This window comes from Patiria miniata, unplaced genomic scaffold (assembly GCF_015706575.1).
Source record: "Patiria miniata isolate m_02_andy unplaced genomic scaffold, ASM1570657v1 HiC_scaffold_20, whole genome shotgun sequence".
Taxonomy (NCBI): domain Eukaryota; kingdom Metazoa; phylum Echinodermata; class Asteroidea; order Valvatida; family Asterinidae; genus Patiria; species Patiria miniata.
This window is the reverse complement of record NW_024037059.1, coordinates 41476045-41493789: the sequence shown is the minus strand read 5'-3', so window position 1 is coordinate 41493789 and position 17745 is coordinate 41476045. Positions and strand designations below refer to the sequence as shown.

Sequence of the window (17745 nt, the reverse complement as noted above, 5' to 3'; positions counted from 1 at the left end):
GGAATTATGTATATTTTTAAAGACAGGTAAATGAAGTTTATGAGAAATGTGAGACCCATTATGCAGCACATAAGGGTTTACAAGGTGCTGCGGCGCGCATATTGCAGCCACTGCCAGAAACACCGGGGCGAACCCCTTCTTTTAGCGATAAGTGTTACTGGGTTCCTTTACGTGCATTTATACAACACACGGGACCTACGGCTTTACGTCCCATCCGAAGGACGAAGCAATAATGGTAAAGTGCCTTGCTCAAGAGCACAAGCACCATGTTCCCACGGTCAGGATTCGAACCCATGTACCATGGCACATGAGTTGAACAATGTAACCATTGGACCACAGCACCCATTGGCACCTGTATCATTTTGTATTCACTCCCTGATGCATCCATAAAACCACAGAGTGCTCAGGCAGTTTGGGGCGGTACAGGGAGTAACAGGCAGGATGGTTTAGGGTTGTACGAGACAAATCGGTTAAAACCTTCATTTTTCAAATATATTTTCAAAAACAGAAGTTTTAGATACATTTGCACTGGCTATCCGCGACAGCAACAAGCATTTCAGTTCAGGCTGCTGTTGGCAGCTTATTAGCTGCTAAAGGGTTAAGAATACTAAGTTGAGAGGACAAAACAGCAGGGGACAATTTCATGGAGCTGCTAAGCACAAAAATAGTCTGGCTTATAAAAGCAGGTTACCAGCCAAAACTCCATGTGATTTTCATGCTAAGCAAACAGCAGCTGAATACCAATCACGAGCAATATACATCACATGGAGTTTTGGCTGGTAACCTGCTTTTATAAGCCAGACTTTTTTTGTGCTAAGCAAATGTTTGTGCTTAGCAGCGCCGTGAAATTGGCCCCAGAGGACTAACCCTTTGGATACTGCAGTTTGTGGTTGGTCTTCTCGCACCAGCCGGCTGGCTGAATGTCCAGGGAGTCCGCGTTGACCCAGAAGTCGTAGCACTCGGAGTAGCCGTCGAAGTGTAACCGGATGCGATAGCCACGGATTTCCGCTACCGTCAGGACACAGAAGAGGCATGGGTGTTTGGGGTCGATGCCTTCCAGCTTCATGCCCACCTTGAAGTTGTTCTTGCCGATGGGGAAAGCCTGTGGGTTAAAACGTGGTTTAATATTCAAAGAGTGGTTTTTGGTAGTGGTTCTGAGAGTGGTCTATGGTAGTGATTACTCAGAGTGGTTTCTTGAAGTGTTTTTTTTAAGTGATTTTTGGAAGTTGTTTAATTCTAAGAGAGGTTTCTGAAAGTGGTTTCTGAAAGTGATTTCTGAAAGCGAATACAGTGGTTTCTGAAAGTAAGAGTAATTTGTGAGAGTGGCGTTTTTTAACACAGTTTACGGGAATGGCTTCTCGGGTGGTTCTGAGAGTGGTTTCTTATAAGCTGTTGTCCGAGAGCAGTCTTTGATATTTGTTTTCTCCATATGGTTGCACATCTTAATAAGAAAAAAAAGACCTGGGCAGGATTTACTTACATCTTTGAAGTACTTGGCTGGGGCAGCCAGTGCATGCTCCTGCTGTAGATATGTGCTCCATGTGAAGCCTTTCTTCTTGCCTGAGATTTAAAAATCAATATTAGAAGTAAAATTAATTTGCAGAGAAAGATAAACAACCATACAATCTGAAATATAAGAAGAAGGGGTTGAAGAGATTGTCACTTGCAGCACAATGATGGACATCATTTATATTTTCTCCTAGTTACTAATGTAACAATGATGTTACTTTTACCAGGCCTTTACGTTAACTTAACCAACTCCTACGTACGTTTCCATGTATCCTACCTGGTTTAATTGCGACGGGTGATTTTTCCATCCCTTTGATGTTGATGGTCATCTTCAGATCCCCATGGAGATGAGCCTATGATCAGTCATGAAAAGTGGGAAACAAAGATTTGAGAAAAGTTGCATGTGAGTCCGTCAACAAACTTTTACCTAAATTTGCTAACCGTTAAACAGCTTAATTCAGCTGTGCCCAAGATACAACTGTGGCTTTATAATTATACTTGGACCTTTTTTTACATAATACTCCTTCATCACTGGATTCCCATCACCGTTGGAATCTTTTCAGTCTTCTGACGACGTATACTGTCCGAAACATTGAGTTTCCTCCAGTTCTTTTCAGAACCCCACACTCTCACAAAAGAGATTTGTCACATGGTGCTACTGTAAATCTTTAGCTTAATACTTTCTCTTTTTACCTTGCCCTCAGGGCCGGGACTCTTGGGTTTACGTCCAACTTTCTTCTTCAGCATCATGTTTGAACTCTTTTTCTTCTCCGAGTCCTTACGCAAGGATCCTTGCCTAGAGAAAGAGGGTGTGAGATCAATGGGAAAACATGAGACCTGCTCCATCAAATTGAGGAATATTACGTTTTGAGTTAAGCCACTTGCCAAGCTATTTTTTTTTTACACTGGATTGACTTGTGATTGACTTGTGATTGACTTGTGATCGACTTGTGATTGACTTGTAATTGACTTGAAATTGACTTGAAATTGACATGTGATTGGCATGCTATTGACGATTGAGTTGCGATTGAGTTGCGATTGACTTGTGATTGACTTGTGATTGACTTGTGATTGAGTTGCGATTGAGTTGCAATTGAGTTGCGATTGACTTGTGACTGACTTGTGATCGACTTGTGATTGACTTGAGCCTGGACATGTGATTGCTTTGTGATTTTTCATGTAGCTGACTTGTGATGGACTCCAGTACACCTCTTGTTCAGACTACTTACTTGCTGGCGTAAGCTCCTACGCAGGACTGGCTGCAGAACCGACCAGACTTGCAGAACTCTGCGATGGGTCCCTCCTTCAAACACTGCTCACAGACACATACCAATGGCTTGCTGCCCGGTTCCTTCTGAAGGTCCTCTGTAAGGAAAATGTAATCAAGCGGGTAACAAATGAGTCTGTGTTTAATTTGATGTGATGAGGAAGGAATACGAACAGCAAAGCTAGGATTTCTATTCAATTTGTTAGTTTTTTTGGTTTTTTTTACATACGTTTGATGTGATCATTAAGCAGCTTAAGGACGACAGGGAGTTGAAATGGAAATATTGTTTAGGTAAGATCACAGTTTGTTCTCAAAAAGTTTACTAATGGAAATTTTCCCATCTTCCCGGCTCAGAATTTACGCCACTGCTTAATAAATCCACGCCTCCTTACCTAGTGAAGAGTTGTATTTTTTATCGTTGGTGAAGACTGCTGACCGTTCGCTGGATAGGTCACTTCCTGCCTCACTGGCCGGCGTGGGCGTGGGGCTGGGGCTGGGGCTGGGTTCAACGGACTCACTGCGGGGGTCTGCCTCCATAATCAGCTCCAGGACTCCAAACTCATTCATCTTGAACTGAAGTATGGATCAGCAATGGCAATCATAATATTTAAATAGTCTGTCACTAGGCTTTATTGCCATTTTGTGGGCTCAGTGTGATTTTTAACGAATTCAGACAAATGTAGTACATAAACACCAGGTATCTTTACCAAAAATAAAATTTTTCTCTTAATTTGAATAAACTTTCAAACCACTATATTTTTCCCCTTTTTTGCAATTAGTTCAAAGAAATGCACGAGTAATTCAAATTTCAATGCCCTTGCATTTTGAATACATTGGCAACCCAATTGCCAAAACCTTCTATCATAAAACAACAACTTTAATCAATTATGAGTAATTGATACAGTACCTCAAGTGACAATAAGTATTGTTTTAATGTTCCCAAAATAATTGCCACTTCATCAACAGTTCACAAAGTTTATATATAAAAGTGGTATTAAATTTTACTTTGCAACGATGCTGAGAAATGAGCATAAACCGAGATCAATTCGAGCATAGCATGCACATAATGTTTGATTTTTTGGGGTCCGCTCATAAGTCCGACGCCTCATAAGTCCGATGTCTCATAAGTCCGACAAAATCGCATCCCCTAACTAAATAAAGGCCCATAAGTCCGACGCCTCATAAGTCCGACGTCTCATAGCTCCGACGCCTCATAGCTCCGACGCCTCGTAGGTCCGACAAGTTTAAACGCCTTGTTATTCTGACGTCGGACTTATGAGGCGTCGGACTTTTGAGACGTCGGACCTATGAAGCGGAATAAATAAATTTTATGCCTCATAAGTCCGACGCCTCATAAGTCCGAAAGTTCGGACCGACGCCTCATAAGTCCGAAAGTTCAGACTTATGAGGCGTCGGACCTATGAGGCATCGGACTTATGATACGGCCCCGATTTTTTTGTCCGTGTGTGTCTTTGCAAAACTACGTCTTCTTACCTTCATGTCACTACCAGGAAGGACGCCTATTCCGTCTTCGTTCCATTCTATGCACTCCATTCCCTCCCCACTATCGCCCTCAGGCTCCTCCCCTTCCTTTTCACCTTTGACCTCATCGCTGCCATTCCCGTCACCGTTAATGCCTCCCTCTGATGTCTCCAGACTATCTTTGGTGGTCTCGTCTTTGGGAGGGTCTGCGTCGGATTTTTCAAGAGTAGGCATTTCATCTGGAGGCAACATGGACGTGGAACCGTTTTCTGATGATTTTTCTGCTTCAACATTTGGAATATCTGGAGGATCTATTGAACAAAAAATGCTCATTATATTATTCCTGTTATGCACAAAAGTTGAGCATTTTAAGGAAATTGGAATTAGGAAATTTGAAATTAGGATTTTCAAACGATTTCTTTAAAAATAAATCGCCGCTGACACTACTTTAAAGACTCTTTACTTAACAAATTTTTTATTCCCTTTTTTGTTTGTTTTAATTCACCTAAGGCTAAACCTGAACAGATACTCAACTTTTTGGGAGGAAAACTTTTTTCCGGGGGGGGGGGGGGTCCTGAGTGGTCACAATCTCTGTTTAACTCCCTAAGCCAGATTAAACTGAATGAAATTCCTACTAAATCCTTACACTTGTATTAATCAACAGACTTTAAAAAAAAAAGTCACAATTAAACACGCCCATCCCACCCTCATAGGCCTCTATTATACCGGTACCTTCTTCTTCCAGTTTCTCCCCTTGAGGTACCATCAAGTCCACATCCTCCCCATCAGCAACTTGGCCGTCCTCCTTGGGTTCCTCAACCAGCTCTGCCCCCGCTTCAGATGGCTTTTCCTTAGCCTCCTTCTCAGCCTTGACTTTCTGTCTCTGTGGCTGCTCTGTGCTACTGGATGCGGCATTTTCGGTGTCTGCCATTATGAGAGCCGAAGTACGGACTGGAGTTAAAGACTAGATCACAGAAGTCTGATGTACTGGTCAAGCTTGTTTCTCTGCGAATAAAAATTACAGAATGTCCTACATGTTAATAACTTGTCTTCTATCGATCGAGAGTCTTATTTTCATCAGCAAATGTCATTTCCCTTTATGTTATTAAAAGTCTCAGAAAAACACACAAAGCTCAGGCAAGTTAATAATGTTGTTTACAACACCCCCCCCCCCCAAAGTTTCTCCAAAACAGTCTTAAAAAGTACCCAAAAAATTGATAACATGATATGTTTCGTTTGTGCACCCCTCTTAATTGTCGTTGATAAAAGCGGAGTTAGGTCGAGAGCTTTTCTATTTGGCTTCTGCAATTCCTTAATATGGGCAACAAGGGTTTACATATAAAGGGGAAATTCTTTTTGTCTTACTTAATCAAAAACCTCAGAAAACACTTGCTGCTCGTTTGTTTCTGCATAGAAATACCCACTGCCACATTATTTGCGCAAGTTTGCAAACATATACTCATCAGGTGAACATATAGCCAGCGATTTTTTTTTTCATGTTACAAAAAAGCACCGAAGTTGTGAAACTTTTTGGTTTTGGCCAGGAACTCTTTCAAAGAAATTCTCTCGCTTTGGCTTAGTTACATAATTCTATGAAATGAAGTGAGCCCAAAGTTACATTTTTAGTATGTTTTCCATTCTATGAATACGCAAAGAAATCACTTCCACAAACTGAAATTAACCAATATTACCCCCAAAAACCATGAAAGAAATTGTCATAAAATAGTGTTTATACTACACGAGCATACGCACATGATGCTTTGCATGCGTGCATGTAAAACCACACGTCTTGGTTAAGCCCGAGGCCTACAATATATGACATTCAAGATCACTTCAACTCTGACTGTCCTCAGCTCTGGGACATTTAAGAATTATTGGTGAAATTGTTGCTGACATATGGGTATCGAATATTGCAATTTCTTTGTTCATTCATAGTCATGTTACCGTGCAATGTCTGTTTCTCCACACATTTTATTTTGTTTATATCCCAAACCAAAATGCTACATTCAAGTGCTTCTAATTAAATATCAGAGTTTTCATCAGGTTTGGAATTTTATTAGAATAATTTTTAAAAAGTTGAATGATTTTTTTTCCGTCTGATTTTCAAATTCCTACAACTAAATCTGATTATCAGAAGTTTTGTTTTCTTCAGTAATTGTACAAGTTTGATAACATTTCCAATATTCTAAAAAATACTTGATAAACTGCATTGGATGCCAAAGTATTTTTATCTCCTACATAAAATAAGTCAGAGACGCACGTAAATCGGCGCTTATTACATATCTCACATGCACATGCATTTTACCAAGTCACACAATAATTAGAACTTCAAGAAACTGTTGCAGCAACAACTACGTTGTCTTTAAAGAATCAGAATGAATTACATAAGTGTGGAACCTCCAATTATAGGCAAACATTTTTTTTTTAAAGGCAACAACTTTGAAGACCGAGTTCCGTCCAAATCCTTTAATTTTATATCCTTCCACAACAATTTTCTTATCCTGCCCCCCCCCCCCCAAAAGACGTTGCAATTAATTCATTCAGCCATTAGGAAAAGTGAAAACTATAAACCAGTTTCTCGTTCCCGAACACTTCCATTTTTCCGGCAGCCTCCTTTAATTTTTTTTTTTTTAATTCATACATTTGCAATATATTCTACGCATATATTGTCAATATTGTCTTTTTGTTTCCAACAAAATTGTAGCTATGCAGAAAGGCTTACGGCTCCTTTGGACACGATTATGTATCAGCAAACTAGTCCAGAAAATGGAAAGATTCATCTGCCATTTCTTCGGGGAAAAAAAAGAAAAAAATGCCCGCCTGCTGCATTTTTTGAAGAATCTACTTAGTTTTTTTTCGGCCCTTGGTGGAAACCACCAACATGTTGCATTATGTGTCTTCATATCAAGGATAAGTGATACGTATCTTCTTAGTTGATTTGAATGTTGCCGTTAGTACTGTGCATGTAAACCTATCTGCACACGGCGTCCTATTAGGAATAAATTATTCATATCATATGACAGTGTTGCATGCTTAATACCTGGGTATTTGATTGGGATGTTCAGTGTCGTGTGCATTGGTTTTTCTTCAAATCAAAAAGATTTAATATGTCAACAATATTTCTTTTTGACTGAACTTAACATTTTTTTCATGACACTTGACCAGTTTGTTATACTTAGGAGCAAATTTTTGTATATTTTCTTGAACGTTTTGGGAAAAAAATTGAAGTTTTGTGGTGGGTTTGCTAAATTCTTTGGAAAAATGCCAATTACAAAAGCAAAACTTTTCTGGGCCTGGATTCAATTTGTGATGCCGATAATTTTGATAACAGAGGGCAAAATAATGAATATTACGGTTGAAAGTATACATTTCATTAGCATACAAGGCCATTTCTCCATCCAGAATTTCGTGAAACATTTTCTCCATAAATCATGCATATCCCACAAAAAGTACATGCCATTGAATCCAGTACACACAGCAGATCAAACGTAACCAGCGATTGTTTTACAAGCGTTGCACATTTTGTGAGTTGTACAGCTATAAGGTCAAAATCTGCAGTATTATAACACAGAACAGACTTGAGCAAGTCTAACTGAGATGGCTGAATCATTAAACTGGGCAGTAAAACTTGAAGCTGGTTTTCTTTTCCAGACATTTTACTTTCACCAAAATAGTCTAAATGGGCACAAAGATATTATGTCAATTATCATCATTGAAGATATATTATGGTGGATTCCGTACATGTAGGCCTCGATTGTCTTTTCAATATGCTAGACTTCAATTTTGTACATGTATAGGACTTCATGGAATTGTCTCATCTGTTTAACAGAGGAAAAAAAAAAGGTAATTTGACAAACTTGACTATGAATTGACGCTGTACTATGTCCTACGTAGTTTTCCTGTGTATTTTCAGCATATTTTATCTGAATATCCTGGTTAATGCTGACCCGCATATTAAAAACAAATTTGAAAGCTGCAGAATAAATAAAATGAGTGAGTTGTTGCAAACTGTTATACGTACCGGTACATGTATTGTAATGCTTTCAATGAATCAATTTTGTCACTATGTGATAAAAAAATTAAATGTCTCAGCTTTCCTTCCTCTTTCTCTTTTTTTCCCCCCAATATGTAACTAAGTAGTTGTAATAATTAGTATGAAGTGAAGCGTTATTCATACATGATGAATTAAACATTATTTTATATTGCATATCGCCACATATTATTAAACAAAAATTGAAATAAGAAAACAAACAAAACCTATCTTTACTTGTTAAAGTTCTCTGCCCACATCAAAGTCCCGCCTCCTTTTAGAATTATTTTTAAAGAAATACATGGAAAAAATCCTCCGCCATCTTAGAATATCCACCATCTTGGGGGAAAAAGGCCGCCTCCTTCACTTGAATTTCAGAAAGCCAGGACAATTAAACCTTTTCTTTTACTTGGCCTATACATTCATCAACACTGATTGACAAAGAAATTGAACACGTCCATATTTATTAAGAAGCTGATTTTATATTTTTCATAACAACACAGTTAATTAAATCATTTAATAATAATTTTTTAAAAAGCAAGAAAATATGACTGTCCTTTATATCTCCATAAAATAGTTTAAGACAACATGAAAAGTACATATCTTTGACAAAAATATGAAAAAAGTATGCAAAAAAAAATCCACATTATTTGCAATTGCAATTTGCTAGCAGTGAAAAAAATATCTTAAATTTCTTCAAGCCGTTTTGGTGAGCAAACTACATGAACAAAAAGCTCCAGCGCACTGTACTGCGAATTGTGCACACGATGCGCCGCGATTGATCCGAGCATCCGAGTAAATACAAAGATAATTCTACCTCAATGTTTCAACACAACTGACATTTTTTTCACGTCTAAAAAATGCGTTTTATTTCCACTTCACAGAACACACAAAAACAGGAACGACAAAAGACACCAGAGAAACTAATAGACTTTCGGGGACGGGAACTTTGCAAATCTAAAACAAAATCCAATTCGGGTATTTTCGACCGTTAAGGAAACCTGATCGAAGTTTCTGAGTGAAAATTGTGTGCAGACAAAAATCCCAAGTTCTCTCGGAGAGTCGTCAACTTCCGTCACCGAAAAATCCCTTTTTACCCCAAACCAGAAACACAAAGACTCCACAAACGGGCAGGAACGGACAGGAAAATTCACACTGCAACTGCCACAAATATCGACTCTTGTTCGATTGTCGATGTTTTCTGGCAAAAAATCATAGAACACGACTTTGCAACACACAAATCTGAGGTCATTTTGTAATTTTTCACTCCCGGGTAGCTGTGCGTGGCAACTTCCGTAACGCGCAATGTGCAGAAATACGTGTATTTTCATATACGAAAGCGTACTAGGTCAATATTCTTTACGATTTCTAAACTCTACATAACACGAAGTAGCCCTAGAAAACTATTCAAAAGTGAAGAACAAACTTTTTTCCATCTAAAAATGGCTCGTAAATGGTCTAAAAGCAATTTTAAAGTTGTAAAAATTACGAAAATTTCTCACCGTTCTAGGCTTGGCTCTCACAGGCCATGCCTTGCTTCGTCAGCGACCAAATGGCGGCCTCTCATTTGCATAACAAAATAGGCTCTTACCGTAATGGCGCACCACCCCCGGCGTAGCCTCAAATTGGGTCTGAAAATTAGATTTGACCGATAAATCCTCGGCGTTCGTCCCCCAAATTACCAGCAGCCTACACCTAAATGTGTGTACTTCTGTATTTGTGTGATTTACACTCGTTAAACAATTAGGAACGCGACGAAAAATGGTGTTTAATCGCCAACACTGCGGTCAGATTAACGCAGCACAAAAACATTGTGTTCATGTCCGCGGTTCGGAAAAAAAATACTATCATTGACTTGCACGCATCTGGCCTAACAGTAACACAAAATAAATGCGGACAACAGTCATCGTTGTGTAAGAAAGTTCCTTTATAAAACTGTGCTTCCCCGTCTATTGAAAAGTGAAGAAAATACAGTCACACAGCTACGACACAATCATCTTCAACCAAAATCCATTGAATTGTGAATTTTAAAATTAACATACGCATCAAGGAAATGTGTTCTTTCGCGTTCCCATAAATGCGGCAATGCAGGATTCTTATACAATTAATACTATAGGAATTATAATGCACACAAGCTGATCTCCGAATCAGACTTTCGAATTAAACTCCATTTTCGACAGTATTCTTCAGAATAATGAACGTGGAAACATGGTACATCACCTTTAACTGAAAATAAATGTCAACTGAAATCAAAGCTAATTAAAGTGGGTTCAAAAAAATCGCAGACGGGATTTTCTGTCAAATTCACTGTCGAAGAGTAGATCTTTGCGACTTTATACGGTCGCAAAGGTGTTTTTTTCTGTAAATGAGAATGACAATAGTGTACAGAGGGCCTTTTAGTTTTACTAGATTTGCCATGGTTTTGATTGGTTCTGCAAATCATGTCGGTGCAACCAGGTTTGTTCCGCGAGTACGCCGGGGGGGGGGAGGAGACTTTTCAAGGGTAGTTGAAACAGAGCAAGGTGAAAAGAGTGCCTTACCTTGTGTATACCCCGGGAGTTTTACTTTCAAAATTACAAAAGTTAATGGTATTCGATGAAGTCATTTCTTTTTTTATGGAGGAGGGGGTGTTAAGTAGGGGCTATTACTTTTGGGGGTTGGGGGGGGGGGCTCAGAACCCAGCGCAGTCAGGCAATTAAGGCGTGCTCCAGGGGCCACACCTCATGCCTGCAAACCGAACCTGCAGGTTTTTTTATGTATAATTAAAATTAGAGAATGTATATTTACTGCCATAAATGGGTATTAAAGCCGTGGTCAATTCTTTTTCGTCTAACAAAAACTAACAAGGCCCGTCTCCATTTTACCCCACTCAGATATTCACGGCGCGTATAGCTACTTCTAGCAGTGGAACATGTTGTACTTGTTAAAATCACCATAGTATGGGTCACAGGGCTAGGTTCTGTTTTCACTTTTCCATGTGTTTATTTCGGTGTCCGGCCGGCATCGAATGTACTGCGTAATGTTCTGTTTAGCAACGTCAGCAAGCCCGATGCCCCAGGGCCCGAAAATCCTGTCAAAAATCAGGCGTAGAGCCCTCGATACGGTAAAAATGTTTACCAATCTACAGTAGTTAAATTCTGAATGTCATTTCGCATTTTGCCACATGCTTTTGCTGCGTTATGAACATTTTATAACATAATTATGCATCATCATGCCTGTGTTGAAAAATGCACCTTGAACTTCCGCGTTTACATTTACAACAGCTGAAAGTGCCTGAAAATAAAAAATAATGCAGTGCCGTGAACTCGGCAACTTTCGTATAAAACCACCTTTGTTGGGTTTTGAGTATAATCAACATAATAAATAGGTATACATCTAAACATTCTTACTGATATAATGCCGTCAAGTTCTTTAATTTACGGCACCTGATGTAGCGTATCCAGGTTTGGGGTCCGGGGGATTGGTAAAATTCATATTTTTGAGAAAGTGGCACCAATTTTAGTGTTCTTACTAGCGGTTTCGAGTTGCTGCAGGTGATCATTTCATGTCCTTTCAATTTAAAAAATAGTTACATAAAATTGGCAAAGTTGCGGGGAGGGGGGCGGGGTGCAGTAGGACATGCTCGTCCGATAAGATTGAAAGGTTTTCATAGTGAAGTGATGTTTTTCAGAGTACAAATGCGGTGGTTATTTTGACCAATTACCGCAGTGTCCTGTGAATCACCTGTCGGCTCTGGACAGTTTACTTAAATAATAAATATTTTACGACAAATGAAAGGGGAAATGCTTTACGTATGGACCAACTTAGGAGGAAACAAGAGTTTTCACAATGGTCTTATTTTGAAGAGACCAACATTTTGGAAATCAATAAAACTTACAAAGTGTCATTTTTAAAGAACTTTGAAAAAAAAAGTTACTTTGCATCTTAATACCAAAAATGATTCCTACTTGGCTTTTTGAAGCCTCTAAAACTTACAACTTGTAAACTGAACCGCGACAGGAGACTTCAACTTTGAGAACAACATGTAAGGAATGTTGGTGAACTGTTTCGCAAGATCCAAATCCCGAAACAATTGGGGAAATCCCCTGAAATACTGTCGGTAATAAAGCGCCGCCGGAACAGAAGCAGAGGATTTAGTGTTGGATATACACAAGGGTCTCACGTACATAATGTCAGGAAACAACTGTGCTATGCACATTATTGCAGCTCTTAATGCAAATTAATACAGCTCTAAAAAGGGGAGGGTGCAGCACCATGAGCACACCCCTCCTTTGTAGGATTTTCCCCTTTTTCCCCTTTCATCCATGCATCAAACGTCTAGCGGCAAAATACCTCCCTTTGTCCCTCCTGTCCTGAAGGAAAATTAAGAAAAGAATGATTGTAAAACACATATCTCATGTATTGGGTCTTTCAGGTAAAAAAATACTTGACATTTTAAGAAAAGAGAAAAGATTTTAGCGATTTGAAATGTCACATTATTTGATGAAAAAAAATCGAGATATGAATAAAACCATAGTGTTTTCCCCTGACTTTTATAACTAGTGTTTGACACATTTTACTTTGGTATACAGCAATTTTGTCAAAAAGGAGGAAACCAAATTTTAAAGTTTGCCAAAAAGAGGTTGTAAATCTATCAACTGGGTGTAATACATGCTTCTCTAAATTCTCTGTTTAAAATATTATTATGAGCGTTTATTCTACTTTCTGAAAGTAATTTGACAAAATGCATTCAAAAAGAGCAAATACCAAAAATTGACAACAGTTTCAATTGACTACTGACATGATTCTGACCAAATCTGTTCAAATTAATTCAATGTACAATTTTAGTTTAGATTACTTCTACACCCAGCAGAGTTTTCCATGTTTTTAACCTGATCTGGTGCAAAATGGAAGAAAACAAAAATATTATATTCCATAATTAATTAAGTCCTTTTAAAGGGAATATACAACATCTGCTTTTGCTGTAATTTTCAGAAATGGGTGGATATGGGGGTTAGTGTTTTATAGCAAATTATTATTGTATACTCTGACCTGTTTAAAGTTTTGTGTTCATAGATGCTGGAAAAAGAAAAAGAAGAAATACTGTTCTTGTAGCCTGGTTCCCAGACCCTACTTCAGACAAAACGGGGCAATTTATAGACGTCGGGGAATTGTCAGGTCAAGGAACCGGACTAGATTGCTTGCACCCTTTCGCAGATGTGTAACTGATTGCAAATAAAATGTGAACAAACTAAATTCGGTAAACTGGAGGCACTATTTGAAAAAATAAATCTGTTTGTTCCAATGATGGTCGGCTGACCATCGCTGGAAATTGATACAAAAAATTCCACTTTTCATGGAAATGACAGCACACCAGGTGGCATGATTTCGCAGGATGGTCGAGACTATTATTAACTTACAGCCAAGTAGAGTATTTTATAATAGTTTGGTAGTTTTGTTTTTTGACGTTTGCAATGTTGTTTATTGCCTTTAAGTTTGAGTGAATTTCAATTAATTGTACCTGTAGTAATGTCAAGTGAAATGCAATTGCAAGGAATTTATGTTGTATATATGCCTGATTTTGTAAATTAATTTTTTTATTTATTATCCACATCCAACAGCAGAACAACCGCCAATTACAGGACTGGGTTTGAAATATAAAAACAAAAATTAACTAATGTTTTCCAGACCTCAATGAAAAGAGTGTTAAATCAGGATGAAATTAATCAGTGCACATTTTGTAGAGTGCTCCTCTTGTTATGTTCATGGGAATTATACTAAGACACTGAAACATAACCAGAACCTCACATCAATAAAATAATTCAAAATGTAGTTTCTAAAAAAGGCTTACAAATAAAACAAATGGCATGTGCATGCAATGTGCTTCATTTTATTTCAATCAAAACATAAATATCCCATTTGGGGGGTGCATACACCTATAGTTTTAATTACCATATTAGTTTTAATGTAAAATTGATGATCATAACAAGAAAAAGACTTTTTATTTGAATACAAGACTCTTTATAGATTGTAGTAATCATCATGAATTATTATCATCACTGGTTCTCGTACACACGGTGGACTTTCATTTTTGTGTCGATCAATACTGGCTGCCTCCATGGAGATCATCTCTCAAGTCTTTGAAACGGAAAACTCATGAATGCATCTGGGATTCATAGGGCCTATGTAATTAGGAACTGATCTATGTGAAATTAGTTTTGTATCATTCAACAAATTTAAAAAATAGATTGTGGCTTGTAAGCTCAACGGACTTGTATAGAGAAATTCAACACGGTAATTTTTTTAAAAGATAAAAACAAAGCAACTTATTACACGCATCGTTGTGTGTACTATCCTGCTTTCACTGCAAAATGTCATTACAAGGAACTATGGTTAAATGCTATGCTTACTCACAGTATACTAATATGTGATCAAGTCAGGCCCCACAAAGGGTGCATATTTTGTTCGCACTTGTAATGAGCATGGCTCATCGTTGTCATTTATTTAATGCATTTATACACAATTCAGTGTTTCTGCACTGCAATATGACAACAGATGTATTTATAATAAGCTGGGGTCTGATTCAGCAAATGAACAGAATAGCTTTTGTTGTCAAATGTCATACGCTCCATATATGTAAATAATCATTGATTTGATATTCACTGCAGTGCAATTTAGGTTTTTACAACTGGGCAGTGTGTGTGAGTGATCAAGTGTTGAAGTAATTAGGATTTTTGTCTCTGTCTTGGCTTAAGGAGGGGAAAGGAAGGAATTAAATGTAATTGAGTTGCAGTTGATGAGGGTAGTCATAAAATTAAAGGGGGACTAAGTGTGTGTTTTGGGGGGTATTTTTTGAGAGGGATGATTTTGTGGTCTACCTGTGAGTGTAAAATATAAGAACGGGGAAAGACGGATATTCTGGGTTGCTCTGGGAATTGTGTTTATTCAGTGGAACATTTATTATTTGTTTGCATAAATTTGCACTCATTATGTGCTAAATTGAATTCATTGATAATATTGCTAATTGTATTCCATTGAACTAGTACAATGTAGCTACTTCCAACTAATTTTAATTCCAATTCAATTTTTCAGATTATGTTCAGTATGAGTTTGGTAGCCTTATTAGTAGTGATTTAACCTAGGCTATCTACGATTAAGCATGAATCGGAAAATTTAAATTTCACCATGCAAAACTGGGACAGTACCTTCCTCACACAAGCTATAACTCCCACCATGCATCTCTCATAATTATTTTGAAGAGTTTATAGTTCAGGGAAGGGGAAGGGGTGGGGGCGGGGAGAGGAGGGGGTGTTAAATGGGTCGATGGAGTATGTCACACAACATAGGATATTTGACCTATAATTATGATATTGGCATACAAACTTCCTCATACTCATACAGTACAATTACCACTCGATTATCAAAAAAGTCACACAGGTCAAAGGTCAAGGTCAGAGTCGAAGGTCAAGGTCAACAGAGAGGTCATGCAAGTTTAAGCCCGGATAAAGCTTCTGTTAAGGCAATTCCAAAAGTGGCCTATCATGACTTTTCAATGAGTAAACAATTTCCAAACCTTTTGAACTCATGATGAACTCACTCGACACCCCCCCCCCCCAAAAAAAATGCAAAATGTACGAGCATCACCTTTGCATGACTACATGTCCATTTGTTGTAACAATATGACAAATGTGAATATGCATGGAAACCCTGTATGCATTTAGGAAGGAAATACAAACATATGTACATGCATGAAAACATGTTGACGCTTGAATTAAAGCAGGAAAGAAGTCCTTTTCTTCATTTACATTTTGTCAATTTTCAACATACTTTCATCCATGTAATGGATCGATGTACATGTATGAGTAATGTTATTTGCACTTTTAGGAGACGTTTTACAACTATTTGCGTATTTGCAGTTAAGTCTTTCATTATATATTTAAGTATAAGTACCTGGTTTTGGATAAATGGCATAGGCTACTTGGTGTGTGTTTTTCTCATTCTTGTGTTAACGAGGCTACATAGTTTCTGCTGTCTGCAAGTCACATGAATTTGATGCTGCTAACATATGCAAACTTGAAAGCAGATGTCAGAATTTCTTGAGTTAAGGATGAAGTTCTTTAATAATTACGTAAAGCTTAAATTTAATACATGCAGGTACGGTATAGGCCGGTGTAGTAGCAAAAATTCATCCTTCCACAGGTAATGCATGGTTAGTTCTAAGTGGAACAACATTTCTTTGTCAATTTCTGACATTTTTACACGGTGTGCTGGTTCCCAATTTAAAGACTATAATCATGACAGTATGTATAACGTATGAGATTTCAGGAAAACCATGAAAACACGCAAAACCCGTAGAATTGCATTTTGCACTTACACATTTTTAAAGGGTTGTTGGGGTGTGTGTATAGGTTCAGGTGGGAGTGTGGGTGAGGATGGGGTGGTGATGGGCCGGGGGAGGGGGGCCGGGGGAGGGGCGCCGGGGGTGGGGGGTGCTGGGGTGGAGGGTATAGCGAGGGGGGCAAATTAAGATTATGAGTTCCGTTTCCAAATTGCAGACTTTTACAAGAAAACTTTACAATGTCCAATATTGTATCAACCCCCTCCCCATAATCCAGCACCACTTTTAAGGAAGGTCGACAGTACATGTAATTACAACACATGATATCTTTTTAAAAACGAGGCTGCACAATTTGAAATACATTATAGTCACCCAACACATACAAAACCATGTTTCTTGTACATCCTGTACAAAATACATGCATATACTTCCAAATACACATGCCATCATAAGCCTGGTTTCATAACATTTACCCGAGAAAGTTCAAGTTCAAAATTCAGTGGACTTTTTTCCCCAACTGCAAATACAATCAACTTGAGCAAATGTATCCATCATCATCAGTAACGTCACAGATTTTACAAAAATGATAAGTTAGATCGAGTTTCATTTTTTTCAGTCATGCTCTCTTGTATAAATAATGTTGCAGTGGATACATAAACATATTCATGATTAATAATGTTTTGATCTGATACAGAAAAAAAATATCAACGTCATTGCTTCAAATTTCTCAACAGTTAATACAAACTCGGTATTCCGAGTGAAAAAAAAAAACCAATGATGATCTTTGTACTGCACAGTGTGGCAACTGTGCTCATGCAGAACAACCCCTCTGGGTTCGATAACTGGAACAGCCAATTTTTTTTTCCCTGACTGAGAAATTTCACAGTGATAGAGGGCAACTTGGGGAACTGCAGCATGTGTGCATGTCTATGATGTAGGTGCACTATATAGGTACTGAACGTACAATATTTGTACAAAGTGTACAATAATATGATGATAATAATGACAAATTTGAAGAAACCGAAAGAAAGGGTGCAGTTTACAACGATTTCCAAAAGACTTCTTGTATACAAGCAGTGAAATGCTAACATCATTTATAAGTAACAAATTGTTAAATTAGGTTTTAAAACATTTGATTCA

The 17745-nt window shown here is 38.0% G+C and overlaps 1 protein-coding gene across 2 annotated transcripts in view; it reads right to left on the bottom strand.

Annotated features, from left to right (window-relative positions):
- Window positions 1–17745, bottom strand: part of LOC119729259 (lethal(3)malignant brain tumor-like protein 4) — a 29235-nt gene that overhangs the window by 7954 nt on the left and 3536 nt on the right. The window contains exons 1-9 of one of the 2 annotated variants that reach the window (XM_038201860.1): window positions 9791–10097; window positions 4991–5263; window positions 4271–4569; window positions 3169–3349; window positions 2739–2874; window positions 2203–2305; window positions 1787–1862; window positions 1481–1560; window positions 868–1102 (exon numbers count right to left, since the gene is read on the bottom strand). In XM_038201860.1, the coding sequence (XP_038057788.1) occupies window positions 868–1102; window positions 1481–1560; window positions 1787–1862; window positions 2203–2305; window positions 2739–2874; window positions 3169–3349; window positions 4271–4569; window positions 4991–5189 (1309 nt within the window). In that variant the 5' untranslated portion in view covers window positions 5190–5263; window positions 9791–10097. Of the gene's footprint in view, window positions 1–867; window positions 1103–1480; window positions 1561–1786; window positions 1863–2202; window positions 2306–2738; window positions 2875–3168; window positions 3350–4270; window positions 4570–4990; window positions 5264–9790; window positions 10098–17745 lie in introns of those variants that run through there. The other variant, XM_038201861.1, reaches the window with a different exon arrangement.